General features: G+C 45.2%; 3 protein-coding genes and 1 pseudogene across 5 annotated transcripts; 3 read left to right on the top strand and 1 right to left on the bottom strand.

Moving 5' to 3' along the window:
• The first annotated feature begins 150 nt into the window (after positions 1–150).
• On the top strand, positions 151–3,985 carry LOC147240267 (uncharacterized; annotated as a pseudogene). The gene is made up of 2 exons (XR_015111225.1): positions 151–265; positions 1,618–3,985. The product of XR_015111225.1 is annotated as an uncharacterized LOC147240267 (transcript).
• Positions 3,986–4,416: 431 nt separating this feature from the next.
• Positions 4,417–7,102, top strand: LOC147240266 (uncharacterized). Of its 2 annotated transcripts, none has more exons than XM_086193519.1 (2): positions 4,417–5,295; positions 5,829–7,102. In XM_086193519.1, the coding sequence occupies exons 1-2, from the start codon at positions 5,121–5,123 to the stop codon at positions 6,623–6,625; spliced, it is 972 nt and encodes a 323-aa protein (XP_086049645.1). In that variant the 5' UTR covers positions 4,417–5,120; the 3' UTR covers positions 6,626–7,102. The 2 variants fall into 2 exon arrangements, with proteins under 2 accessions (XP_086049645.1, XP_086049643.1); XM_086193517.1 differs by having other exon boundaries at positions 5,817–7,102.
• A 290-nt stretch (positions 7,103–7,392) lies between these two features.
• Positions 7,393–8,746, top strand: LOC147240265 (uncharacterized). The gene is made up of 3 exons (XM_086194316.1): positions 7,393–7,755; positions 8,305–8,430; positions 8,741–8,746. The coding sequence occupies exons 1-3, from the start codon at positions 7,489–7,491 to the stop codon at positions 8,744–8,746; spliced, it is 399 nt and encodes a 132-aa protein (XP_086050442.1). The 5' UTR covers positions 7,393–7,488.
• Positions 8,747–9,935: 1,189 nt separating this feature from the next.
• On the bottom strand, positions 9,936–12,039 carry LOC147240264 (uncharacterized). The gene is made up of 2 exons (XM_086193476.1): positions 11,902–12,039; positions 9,936–11,483 (listed from the first exon to the last, which is right to left on the bottom strand). Exons 1-2 carry the CDS (start codon positions 11,954–11,956, stop codon positions 10,438–10,440), a joined length of 1,101 nt encoding a protein of 366 aa, XP_086049602.1. The 5' UTR covers positions 11,957–12,039; the 3' UTR covers positions 9,936–10,437.
• Positions 12,040–13,455: the final 1,416 nt, after the last annotated feature.

The raw sequence follows: 13,455 nt of genomic DNA, 5'->3' as shown, positions 1-13,455 counted from the left end.
TCTTCTGTGATTAGAAGAAAACTTATTAAAGTTTAAAAAAAAAGTTAATGCAGCTGGGATTTGTTTCTGCAAAAACACCTGTCATGTCGCTGCAGAAGCTTTTATTTTGAAATATATCCCAGCTGGAACAGTTTTTGCTTCCTTAGCAAAGAGACGAACGGATCAGCTGTCACGCCGGTGAAAGCGTTCAGGTGTGGAACCCTCGGAGAGATGGAGCAGCAGCGGCAGTTTGTTTCACACCCGGAAACCAAGCTGCAAACTGAAGGTTTGTGACGTTTTACACCCGGAAAGACTTTTGTTAAGGTGTTACGTTACACTAGCTGAAGCGTCCACAGCCTGCTAGCAGCAGCAGCGAGCTTCCCCTACGAGTCTTCTGCTGGATTTTATGGGTTTCAGTCTTTTTTTCAAGGTGTCAGCTGTCAAACTTGTGTCAGGTTTGTTTGTGTTCACTTGAAGTCACGTTCGATCAGTTAGGATGGTGTAACTCCATTTTATGAGATATAATCTGACATTGTAGATCTGAGTATGATGCGAAGTCAACCGCGTACATTTTAACCACTTTTACCAACATTCAGACGACAATCAATGTTTTATTTTTCTTCCTTTACTTATGTATATTTAAAACAAAATAATTAAGAGATTTTGGATATAAATACTCCCTGTCCTGACTTGTGTCTGAGTCGGTGTCTATTTTATGTTTGTGTGTTCCCTCATTGATTTTTACCATTGTACATGTCTGCAGCTTCTCAGGACTCTTGGCTGCAAATATGAACAAATAATGTTTTCATTTCAATCATTTTATGAGTCTTGTATTATTGTGAAATAAATACACTGCATTTAGGTGTTGTTCAGACAAAAAAGTTCAAATGTTTTTATTCGAATATCCATTTCTCAACCACAATATTAAGATACAACAACTTTAAACTGATAAAACATGGAGGCCTGTATTTAAACAATAGGAATGTGCTCATGTGATATTTTGAGCCTTCACGTTTGCAGAGTAATACATAAATGAAGTCCCTCTGTTCCTGAGTTGTCCTGCTGGTCACTGTAAACACCAGCCAGGTGTTTCACCAGGGGGACATAGCGCATGGGGAGATCCCACCATTCCACCCAGTGTCCTAACACCTAACCATTAAATGGGCTACAAAACTGCCCAATCAAAGATAATCTTCTTTTTTCAAAAAAGAATCCACTCATGATCACTAAGATCTTCAATCATCTTCATGGCTGCTTTTTGAGCCCAAACACAGTAGAAAATGGAGAGAAAAAATGTTTGTTTATGCACTCAATTCACCAGGCTCTCACAGACCCCTGGCAGCATGGTGGTGTCTCCTCATGTCTGTGTGGATTCCGGTGGCCCCTGCCACTGAAACTATGTACATTAAGTTAATAGTCCTATTGGTGCTACTAACCAAGACTCTGGCAGAAGGTCTGGAGTCTGTGGATGGATTAAACACAGATGACAAATTTCACTGTACAATGGATGTGTCAATAAAAACCTCTACTTAAATATCTTTTTGAAAGAAGGACAATTGCAGTTGTGAACATCCATGTTTGCTTGGAGGTTAACCAAAAGTTGCTGGGTTCATTAACAGCTGTTCATATGTTTTTCAGTTTTACCTTCAGATGTCCAGAAAGTGATTGTTGGTAAAGAGGAGCAGCTGGAGTGGAGCTCCAGGGTGGAGCAGGAGCAGCCAGAGCCCCCCCACATCAAAGAGGAGCAGGAGGAACTCTGGACCAGTCAGGAGGGAGAGCAGCTTCAAGGGCTGGAGGAGGCTGATATCAGCAAGTTGCCATTCCCTCCTGTCCCTGTGAAGAGTGAAGATGATGAAGAGAAACCTCAGTCCTCTCAGCTTCATCAGAGTCCAGCTGAGGAGAGCAGCTCCACCCACCACCTGAAGACAGAAGCTGATGGAGACCACTGTGGAGGACCAGAACCAGCCAGCAACCTGGACCCAGACACACTTTTTCACCCTGTTAGCGATGATGAGATGTCAGACTCTCCTGAATCTGATGACAGTGAAGACTGGAATTTACACAATAACACTCAGTCAAGTTTAAACACTGTGAGAAAGGCAAAAGAACCAGAAAGTGATAAGAGATGTAATACTGATGAAAAAGCTACCTGCTCTGAGTGCAGGAAAACATTTTGCTCCAAATCAAGTTTGAATTTGCACAGGAAAATCCACACAGGAGAGAAACCCTTCAATTGTTCAGTTTGCAAGAAAGGATTTCGGAAGCGCTCAGATTTAGTTGTTCACTTTCGAATTCACACAGGAGAGAAACCCTTTTCCTGCTCAGTTTGTAAGACAAGTTTCACTCAGCATTACACTTTGGTTGAGCACATGAGAACACATACTGGCGAGAAACCTTTTACCTGTTCAGTTTGTGGTAAAAGATTCTCAGAAAAGGGCAACATGACAACACACATGAGAACTCACACTGGAGAGAAACCTTTTACCTGTTCAGTTTGTGGTAAAAGATTCTCAGAAAAGGGAAACATGAGAACACACATGAGAACTCACACTGGAGAGAAACCTTTTCTCTGCTCACTTTGTAACAGAAGATTCTCAAGAAAGGGAATCATGAAGGCACACATGATGACTCACACTGGGGAGAAACCATTTAGATGTAGCATTTGTGATAAAAGATTCCCTTTGAAATATCAGATGAAAAGACACAAATGTGCTGGTGAGAACAGCAGCAGTAAATGAAGCTGCAGGACTGTAAACATTAAAACAACTGAGAATTTTGAACTTTGGACTTCTTACAACCTCAAACACTTTGAATAGTTGACGTGAGAACAACATGAATGTGAATCACTGTATGGAACAATAAAAGTGTACTTCTTTTGATTTCTTGTAGATCGAGGGCTGTTTCACAAAACCTGGATATCGGATTAAGCTGGAATTTCCCAGTTATATTGCCTTATATTAAGCTGTGAATCCGTAAGAGGCCTGATCACATGACAACCATGGCGATTTTGTTTTTTGTTGCCTTGTCTCTGCTGCTGTTTTAAGTGGAACATTGGGATATTTTATATCATGATTTCTCTTAGCTGTCCATCATGTTTGAAGATGATGCTTGTTCCAGGAATGGGAGAGGGGGTGAGTGAGGGGGACAGCGATGTTGGCAATGGTGCCACTTCATGTGGCTGTGGAGGTTGATGATTGAGCTGCACATCTGTCTGTAGGTGAGGCAGGGGAGGACCTCTCTCAGACCTTCTCTGTTGGTTTGACTGGTGCATTTGTGAGGTTAATCTGGCACAGGTGGCCTGCCAGGCTGATCTAACAAGTGCCAGAGTTTCAAGCTGCGTGGGGTTGATGTTAGAGCGCTTTGGGAGGTCTTAGTCCTTGTAGCACCTCTTTTGTCCACTGGTGGCATGCTTTGCATTTCTCAATTAGCCAAAGAGGACTTGGCGGGGTAGATGATGAGCAGGCATGCGAATAGTGTGACCAATCCAGAATTGGTGTTAGCTGCTTCCATACAGATGGAGTTGTTGTGCTGTTGAGGATTTTTCTGTAGGGGATTCGATCTTCCCAGGACAGACCGAGGATCTTCTGAAGGCAGCAAATGTGGATGGCTTCATGTGTCATCTGTATCGAGTTCATGTTACTGCCCCAAGTGGACACACACACAGTATTGTAGACAGCAGTCTTGGTGCTGACCCTCAGGTTTCAGTTTTCAAAAACCCTGCTGCACAGGTGTCCAAAGGCAGATGAGACTTTGTTGATGCGAGTGTGTACTTCAGTGAGCAGTATGAGGACAGTGTGGAGCTCAGTTAGGTGAAATAATCCACTGTTTTGGGCGGGACACAGTTTCTATTTAGATTTCCCTTGCAACCTAATCTTTTACCACATTTAGAGCAGCGAAACTGTTTTTTGTCGGTATGGCATCTCATATCACTTGTAGAATGTTCACCACTTTTCAAAAGTTATGGAATCTCTTGACGGTCATCAAACTCAGGTTCCAGAGAGTCTGATGTCTCACCCTCAGTATCAGGGTGTAAAAGTATGTCTGGGTCCAGGTTGCTGGCTGGTTCTGGCCCTCCACAGTGGTCTCCATCAGCTCCTGTCTTCAGGTGGAGGGTGGAGCTGCTGCTTAGAGGCTCCACCTCTCTGCTCTCCTCAGCTGGACTCTGATGAAGCTGAGAGGACTGAGGTTTCTCTTCATCATCTTCACTCTTCACAGGGACAGGAGGGAATGGCAACTTGCTGATATCAGCCTCCTCCAGCCCTTGAAGCTGCTCTCCCTCCTGACTGGTCCAGAGTTCCTCCTGCTCCTCTTTGATGTGGGGGGGCTCTGGCTGCTCCTGCTCCACCCTGGAGCTCCACTCCTGCTGCTCAGGGGGAACCTCTTCTCGACTCCCCAGCAGCTGCTGCACATCTGCAGGTTTCACTAGAACACAGAGGAACACAGGATGGAGAATCATGGTTTCCTCTGGTGTTGGGAAATTTGACAATTAAAGATGTCAAATCAATTCCAGGGAGATGAGAAGTTAGCTTCTTGGTATCTTGTTCATGAGTGAGGATAGGATGGAGCAGGAGATTGACAGGCAGATTGGGGCGGTGTCCACAGTGATGCTGGAAGCTGAGCCAAAAGGCAAAGCTCCCAATATACCGATCAATCTACGTTCCAACTCTCACCTATGATCATGAGCTCTTGCTAACAAGTGAATACAAGTGGCCAGAATGAGGCAGGATGTTTGCGCTCTCCCTTAGAGACAGGGTGAGAAGCTCGGTCATTTAGGAGTGAAGTCCTGGCTTTCCTTGCTGAGGCTGCTGACCCCATGACCCCGACCCAGATAAGCAGAAGATGATAAGAAGTCAACTGAGATGACAATTTGTGACTCAGAGACAGAAAAATAAAAAACAAAACAAAATTACATTGTTAAATGTTGAATTCAAATGTGTATCAATTACAGTTAAACCGACAGTGAAACCCCGGTCAGATTAACGAGAAAATGGAACTTAATCAACAGAGCCTTTATTCTGAAATGTGACCCGGAAGTGTAGGCTCGCGTGTTGTAGTCTCCACAGTGGAGCGTCCAGCTGGTCTGAGGCGGATGAACATCAGCAGCAGCGCCAGTGTTCAGTTTCCTCCTCTGACTGTAGAACATGTCCAGACTCCAGAGTCTGAAGCTTTTCGTCAACCAGCGGCTGAACGCGGCCGTCGAGGAGATATTTGGACATTTTGAAAGAACAATCACCGAGTATGAAGAGGAGCTGGAGCGCCGCCATCGGAAGCTGCTGGATGTGGTTCTGACACCTGAAATAAAGCTGCGACACGCAGGTTTGTCATCTGTCTGTTGTTGGAAACACGCTGCTGCTCTGCTGACGGTGCGGGGAACCCATGCTAAGCTAACGGTGGCTAAAGCTCCCCCACGCAGCCTGTTAGCCGCAGCTAGCTGCTGCTGAAGTGCAGGCCGATGAGACGAGAAGCTCCCGAGAGTTGCAGCAGCCCAACACCGAGCAGCTGTCAGCAGCAGTTATTAGCAGCTTGGAGCCAAACACGACACGAACAGGAGACCTGCAGGCTGGGACTGCTGGTCTGAGATCAGAGGTTTGAAGAGTCCAGTCATTCTCAGTCAGGATCTCAGTGGATGAACCCTCATCGCTGTAACATGCAGGTCTCTGCTCTCAGTGTTTGGACTCTCATCTCAAGGTTTTGTCTCTGAACCAGAAACAAGTTTGTTGTCATGTAGATCACCACAAGAGAACTTTGTGATGTTGATGTTCATCACAATGTATAAATATGAAAAAATCATACATAAGAATAATGTGGATTCCCTCCGGTGTTCCTTTGTGTTCCAGTGATTCCTGCAGATGTGCAGCAGCTGCTGGGGAGTCAAGAAGAGGTTCCCCCTGAGCAGCAGGAGTGGAGCTCCAGGGTGGAGCAGGAGCAGCCAGAGCCCCCCCACATCAAAGAGGAGCAGGAGGAACTGTGGACCAGTCAGGAGGGAGAGCAGCTTCAAGGGCTGGAGGAGGCTGATATCAGCAAGTTGCCATTCCCTCCTGTCCCTGTGAAGCGTGAAGATGATGAAGAGAAACCTCAGTCCTCTCAGCTTCATCAGAGTCCAGCTGAGGAGAGCAGAGAGGTGGAGCCTCTAAGCAGCAGCTCCACCCACCACCTGAAGACAGAAGCTGATGGAGACCACTGTGGAGGACCAGAACCAGCCAGCAACCTGGACCCAGACACACTTTTACACCCTGATACTGAGGGTGAGATGTCAGACTCTCCTGAAACATTTGAGAGGAGAATTCATACTAGCAAGAAACATTTTAGTTGCTCAATGTGTGGCAAAAGATTTGGTTGTAAAGGAAATCTGAAACGACACATTCAAATCCACACAGGAGAAAAACCTTTTGTCTGCTCGGTTTGCAGTAAAAGATTCAGGGAGCGCTCAGATTTAGTTGCACACTTTCGAATTCACACAGGAGAGAAACCCTTTTCCTGCTCAGTTTGTAGCACAAGTTTCAGTCGGCGTCACACCCTGGTTGAGCACATGAGAACGCACACTGGAGAGAAACCATTCAGATGCAATGTTTGTGACCAAAGATTCACTTGGAAGTACCAGTTTAAGAGACACAAGTGTGTTGGTGAGGACAGCAGCAGTAAATGAAGCGGCAGGACTGTAAATAAACACTGAAGCCACCGATCCTTCAAACTCACACATCCTGAATATGAGATGAAAACAACATACACATGTGAGAATGTGTTAAAAAAAAGCTGATTTCTTTTCACGCGCCTAGGAAACAAGTTTTGTTCCACTGTTGATACAATATGCAATTGATTGTATTAATATTATACATTGTCTTTCACTGTGTTCATGTCCAAATGAAAGGTGCAGATATCCTGATCATTTTCCATCCAGACCTGATCTTCAAATCTAACTGATTTCTTTTAAAGTAAACAAGAGACAAAAGGTCCCTCGTTTCTCACGCTAAGTTCGCTGTGGCTCCATCACGTGTGTCTTTCTACAACCGCTGTCTCATGGGATCCTACGGCTGCTCACACTGATTGCGCTCCGGCATTTTGTATTCTTGGTTGTTTGTTACTGTAAAGACCCAAATCAAAGCAAATATAGATTTTTTTTAATTACTAATTGCTGATCAAGTTTTTTAATTAAATAACGAGAAATCTGATAGATCTCAGCGTTAAAACTTGAATAGAATGGATGATAACAGTTGGTCAAACATTAAGAAGAAAAGAGTTTGCTCTTTTACTGTAACTGACGCCTGCACGACAGCAGTAGGGGTCACCGCATGTTGTTGGTTGACTTTCCTTCGAATTCTACCCGTGCCTTTCGATGGTCCCGAGGATTCAGTTACCTGTTCTCTCCACAAGGGGGTAGTCGCGTCCCTGCAATGTGGGTTGTTACAGGAACAATTGTTCTTTGCGGGGTCACAACACACGCACGTACATTTATCAGTGTGTGTATTCACGTTCCGGATGTGAAAAAAAAAATTCCAGAGGAGCGTCACCATGTGCGCCGTGCAGCTGCTGCGGGTGTCGGTCCATGAGCGGATCCTCGCCGCTGCTGAAGACTTCCTGCTGCAGCTGCAAAAAGGAGAAGAAGCGGCTGAAGTCCCGGTGCTGAGAGCGCTGCTCACCGAGCGGCTAACGGCGGCTGCGGAGCAGATCGTCGCCCTGCTGGAGGAAACCGTGGCGGAGTACGAAGACAGAGTTGAGCGGTCAGAGCGGGAGATCTGCCGCCAGAGGAGGCTGCTGGATGCCGTGCTGAAGCCCGAGGTCAGGCTGCACAGGGCAGGTCGGTCCCGCACACCGGACCGGGGAGAACATGCTAGCTAGCATGGGTAGCTAGCGTCCAGCTTTCTCTCAGCCCCATCAGTTCACTCAGGTTTTCTGCTCGTTATCTCGGTGAATGTGCTCTAAATGTAAGACAGCGCGACACCAGGAGCTGTAGTCCATCATGTTGACCGTTGTCATGACGTTTCAGAAACATGGTGTTTCGTGGATTATTCAGTTGTGCTCATGTTTATGAGGTCATTGAAGTGCTTGTAATGTGTCTCTAATGATCAGTGAGGACTCAAGTGTTGCTTCTAGAAGGTCGTAGTTTATTATTAAACGTTTCAGTGGTCCTGTAAGTGGTTCCTAAAGAGGTTTAGGTAGAGAATCTGCTGGTCACATCGGAGGTTGTAACGACGTGTAGCTGATTTTATGCATCTTTTCATTGACTTAATACATTTGGGATTTTGGTGATGTGTGTTGTTCAATGGCATAGAAACACAAAGGTCATGTGAGTTTTTCCTGATTTCAGTAAATTTACTGTCCCTGCAGATGTGCAGCAGCAGCTGGGGAGGCAAGAAGAGGTTCCCCCTGAGCAGCAGGAGTGGAGCTCCAGGGTGGAGCAGGAGCAGCCAGAGCCCCCCCACATCAAAGAGGAGCAAGAGGAACTCTGGACCAGTCAGGAGGGAGAGCAGCTTCAAGGGCTGGAGGAGGCTGATATCAGCAAGTTGCCATTCACTCCTGTCCCTGTGAAGAGTGAAGATGATGAAGAGAAACCTCAGTCCTCTCAGCTTCATCAGAGTCCAGCTGAGGAGAGCAGAGAGGTGGAGCCTCTAAGCAGCAGCTCCACCCACCACCTGAAGACAGGAGCTGATGGAGACCACTGTGGAGGACCAGAACCAGCCAGCAACCTGGACCCAGACACACTTTTACACCCTGATACTGAGGGTGAGATGTCAGACTCTCCTGAACCTGAATCTGATGACAGTTTTGATTGGATCCAACCCAGTCAGAATCAGCTGAGTTTAAACTCTGCTGACACATCTGATGTCCCTGTACGTGACAAGAGAGAAAATACTGCTGTCGAATCAACAACCTGCTCTGAATGTGGGAAGTCATTTAGTTCCAAATCAAATCTGAATTTGCACAAGAACGTCCACACAGGAGAGAGGCCATATAGCTGCTTGGTATGTGGCAAATGTTTTCGTTTGAAACACTACTTGAACAGACACATGATGATCCACACAGGAGTGAAACCCTTTAGTTGCTCAGTTTGCAGTGAGAGATTTTCACGAAAGGAACATTTAATTATTCACATGATAGTTCACACTGGAGATAAACCGTTTTGTTGTTCCCTCTGTGGAAAAAATTTCACTGGTAAAGGAGACTGGAACAAACATGCACGAGTTCACACAGGAGAAAAACCATTCAGCTGTTCAGTCTGTGGAAAGTGCTTTACTGTTAAAGGAAATCTTAAAAGACACATGAAGTTGCACACTGCATCCAGTTAGGAGGCAAAGGTCCTTGATTTGTGCTGCATGAATCAAGTTTATACAGCGTTGGGCACTGCAATGGTCCTGGAGGCAGGAGGATTCAGCCGCGTGTACTGAGTTCCTCAGACCGATTCTTCTGTCAGGGTTCATGTGGTCATGAAAGTCTGTAAAAATCTACATGTTTTTTTTAAAATGAAAAATAAAGTGAGAGTTTCAGTAAAGACATGTACGCTGGCTTCACAAATACCTGCATATTACACCATGTGGTTCTGTCACGAGCAGCTGGGTAAAATCATTTCTGGTAAGTTTTGGTTTACTTTCACTCATGCTTGTATTGTACCAAACCATGAGGCCTGTCAATAATTTTAGTTGAATACACAGAGTTAAATTTTCAAATGGATTTTTCTTAATTTTCAACATGTAAACAGATTTATCAGAGAATGCATGGTCATAAAGATATCCCTCTTAGGTCTGGAAAATTCATGGAAGTTTACAGGTAAAAATGAAGACAAACCCTGCTCCGGATAGGCTCCACCCCCACCACCCTGAACAGGAGAAGAGGGAGAACATGGATGGAGGGATGGATGGCTGGAAGGTATTTTACCTGCTGAATTAATATATCAATGGTGACAATGTAGACGAGCTGAAAAAAGTCTTCGTTAGAAATTATACACTGAATCACATGTTTGTTTACAGTATTTATTGTCCTTTCTATAAAATATATATTTTTCAGGTATATGTTCACAATTTACAGCTCAGCAGATGAGCCTCTCAGCTGGTGGTCTTCCTCAGAGTGGTGGGTGGTTGGGTTCTTTAACATCCCTTTGTAAAAGATGTTAAAATATTCTTCAGAAAGGAAAACTAATTGTGGGTTGGTGCGTATCCACTTATAAAAGATAAATATCCCGGCATGTACACATGAACGTGTAATGTTTACCACTTGATACATTCGTCTCCATTTGGCTTGACTGCAGCTGTACTGCACCTCTGAAATAGCCTCTGTGGGGCTTTTTGCCCTTTGAAGGACAGAACAAAATGGATGTGCTGTCAATGCTCAGCACTCGTGTGTCCAATTTAATCCCAGCATCACTCTTTTCTCACAGTTCCATGTTGGTCTCAGTTCACCTTCTTCAACGGTCTCAGGGTTCCAGGCAGTTTCTCTGCCTCAGTGTTTCTTTACAATCCTGCAGCTTCACTTCCTGTTTATGTTCTCACCAGTACACTTATGGCTTTTAAGCTGGAACCTCCTAGTGAATCTTTTGTGGCAAACTTTGCAGTCAAATGGTTTCTCCCCTGTGTGAGTTCTCATGTGGGTCGTCATGTTTCCCTTTTCTGAGAATCGTTTACCACAAACTGAGCAGCTAAAAGGTTTCTCCCCAGTGTGTGTTCGCATGTGCTTAACCATTGTGTGACGCAGAGTAAAACCTGTGCTACAAACTGAGCAGGAAAATTTCTTTTCTCCAGTGTGAATACGAAAGTGTTTCTTCAGATCTCCCTTGAAACCAAATCGTTTCCCACATTCAGAGCAACTAAATGGCTTTTCTCCTGTGTGAACCACCATGTGTCTCTTCATCTGCACCTTTTGTAAAAATCTATTTCCACAAACTAAGCAGGAAAATGGTTTCTCTCCTGTATGGATTTTCCTGTGCCTATTTAGCTTTGAGTTGGAGCTAAAGGTTTTCCCACATTCAGAGCAGGAATTCGATTTTTCACCAGTATTATATATCTCATCACTTACGACTTCTACATTTTTCACAGAGTTTAAACTTGACTGAGAGTTACTGGGTTTGTTCCAGTCTTCACTGTCATCAGTTTCAAGTTCAGGAGAGTCTGACATCTCACCCCCAGTATCAGGGTGTAAAAGTGTGTCTGGGTCCAGGTTGCTGGCTGGTTCTGGTCCTCCACAGTGGTCTCCATCAGCTTCTGTCTTCAGGTGGTGGGTGGAGCTGCTGCTTAGAGGCTCCACCTCTCTGCTCTCCACAGCTGGACTCTGATGAAGCTGAGAGGACTGAGGTTTCTCTTCATCATCTTCACTCTTCACAGGGACAGGAGGGAATGGCAACTTGCTGATATCAGCCTCCTCCAGCCCTTGAAGCTGCTCTCCCTCCTGACTGGTCCAGAGTTCCTCCTGCTCCTCTTTGATGAGGGGGGGCTCTGGCTGCTCCTGCTCCACCCTGGAGCTCCACTCCTGCTGCTCGTCTTCACCAACAATCACTTTCCGGACATCTGAAGGTAAAACTGGAACACACAAATGCATAATAATACACGTGATTTTTTGAAAGACTTGAACATGGAAACACTGGTTTACGTCTAAGTTCAACTACGACCGCCTCAGGAAATAAAAAGGACCAATCCACCTGGTCAAAGACACTTTCAGCACCCAGGCAGACAGACAGCGCGGAGTCTCCCGAAGCTGACGAGGCTGCGTTTACTGGTTTTAACAAACCGGTTTGAGGTTTCACCTGCAGCGACTTAAGAGCTGTTTTGATTCCAAGAGAGCAAAACAAAGATGTCCCACAGAGGAAAAAGATCCAAACGCACAATACTGAGTCGAACCTTGCGCAGGAGCCAGATGCGGCTAACAGCCTCTTAGTGCTAACGCGGGTTTAGCAGCGCGTCCCTGCAACGTTAGCAAACGCATAGAAACACCGCAAACCTTCAGTTGCTGGCTTCGCTTCAGGGAGTGGAGCTGAACGCAGCTGTCGCTCCATCTCCGCTCCGGTCAGTCCGCGGAAAGCGGCTGTTCTTTCTCTGTTCTTTGCAGCCTGACCGTGGATTCGCTCGGCGCTTTCTAACGGAAGTAAACAACCTGCGACATCCAGGGTGACGTTTCAGAATAAAAGCCTGCACAGGTGGTGGGTGCAGAAGCTGCTGCCAAATGTAACTCATGCACACGGTGAAAATGGCTCGGCAAAAACATTGGATTCAATTTCATGTTCATTAATGTTTGTCAAAGCTGAAGTTTAATTCTTTAAAAGTTGAGTGAAGACTTAATTCGTTATTTTTGAAATTTTACCCGGAAGTGTCCACTCGTGTGCTCCATGCAGTATTGACATGTACATTAATCTTGCCAGTCGGTATCGCCTCAATTTGAACTGCTTTTTATTTGAAGCAGTTTTCAGAGATGAACCAGTCGGCTTGAACTACTTGGGATGAACACAACATATGAGCTTTGTTGTGTGATTGTTTGTTTGTCATTAACCAGGGCTCACCTTTGCTTGATGTGTCACACACAGAAATTCTGGATTTTTCCGGGTTTTTTTTTGTGTGTTCCTGAGCCAAGGCTCTACGTGCAGTAAAGCCCCACCAGATCCAATCATTTGCTCCCAGTATCCCACACCAGCTCTGACACAGGTCTGTTGAGGTCCCTCGCCATAAGTTCTTGAATCACTTGTAGTTTGACCACTAAGTTGCCAAGCGAGGCGCGGGCAAGCGTACAAAGCTCCAGGCAGCACAGCTCCCAGTTCCCACAAGCCTCGACCAGGATAACTTGACAGTTTCCCAGGGCGTTGGGTTCTGTCTCACAATGAAAGACAGAAATGTTAACAGCTTCATACAAGTTCAATTTATTTCAGAGTTGTCAGGTGGATAACATTGTACAGACGTACCTGTAAAATGGCCAATTAGTGTCCGTCCCACTTCAAATGTATCTTTTTACGCATTTCACCACCACATTACACACGACAGGTTGGCCCAATTTATACATTTAGGTAATAAAAACATTGTTGTGAGGTCGGTCTTTGTCAGCTGTTGGACCAGCAGGCTTCCTGTCTTTGTTGAAGTTACACTGAATGACACTTGAAGAGCTCCTCGATTGAGCCACGAGCAAATAAATAAATACAAATATTGAAGTAAACAGACTGACCCAATGGCCTCTCAGTGGGAGGTTCTGTATTTTGAAATCATTAGACTAAAGCTGTGCTTGTAACAAAAAATCGTTGCTGGCCCCCGATGACGACGATGATGATGACGATGACATATCATCAACTGACAGACGTTAACACAACTTAATGAAACTAACAGTGTTGGTATTTTTCACCTGTCAAAAGTGAATTTGAGGGGTTGCATCTATAACGGCCTGCACTTCCAGAAGGAAGAACTTCCTGAGCTCATTTCCCAACACCACAAATGAACACTGTCCCCTTCTTTAAAAAATCGCCTGTCATTTTTTCCAAATATTTCAGAAAACACACAAAAAAAGTGGAGACAA

The sequence above is a fragment of the Aulostomus chinensis genome, chromosome 22, assembly GCF_037954235.1.
Source record: "Aulostomus chinensis isolate RoL2024-O1b breed Wild chromosome 22, RoL_Achi_v1.0, whole genome shotgun sequence".
Classification (NCBI taxonomy): Eukaryota; Metazoa; Chordata; class Actinopteri; order Syngnathiformes; family Aulostomidae; genus Aulostomus; species Aulostomus chinensis.
The sequence above is the reverse complement of the archived record's forward strand: the minus strand, read 5'-3'. Positions and strand labels throughout refer to the sequence as shown.

Excerpts from the sequence above, each read along its gene's own strand:
- LOC147240266 (XM_086193517.1), top strand. The coding sequence starts at position 5,121 with ATGTCCAGACTCCAGAGTCTGAAGCTTTTCGTCAACCAGCGGCTGAAC. Across the intron at positions 5,296-5,816 it reads AATAAAGCTGCGACACGCAG|TGATTCCTGCAGATGTGCAG; the intron begins GTTTGTCATCTG and ends TTTGTGTTCCAG.
- LOC147240265 (XM_086194316.1), top strand. The coding sequence starts at position 7,489 with ATGTGCGCCGTGCAGCTGCTGCGGGTGTCGGTCCATGAGCGGATCCTC. Across the intron at positions 7,756-8,304 it reads ATGCCGTGCTGAAGCCCGAG|ATGTGCAGCAGCAGCTGGGG; the intron begins GTCAGGCTGCAC and ends CTGTCCCTGCAG.
- LOC147240264 (XM_086193476.1), bottom strand. The coding sequence starts at position 11,956 with ATGGAGCGACAGCTGCGTTCAGCTCCACTCCCTGAAGCGAAGCCAGCA. Across the intron at positions 11,484-11,901 it reads AGCGAAGCCAGCAACTGAAG|TTTTACCTTCAGATGTCCGG; the intron begins GTTTGCGGTGTT and ends TGTGTGTTCCAG.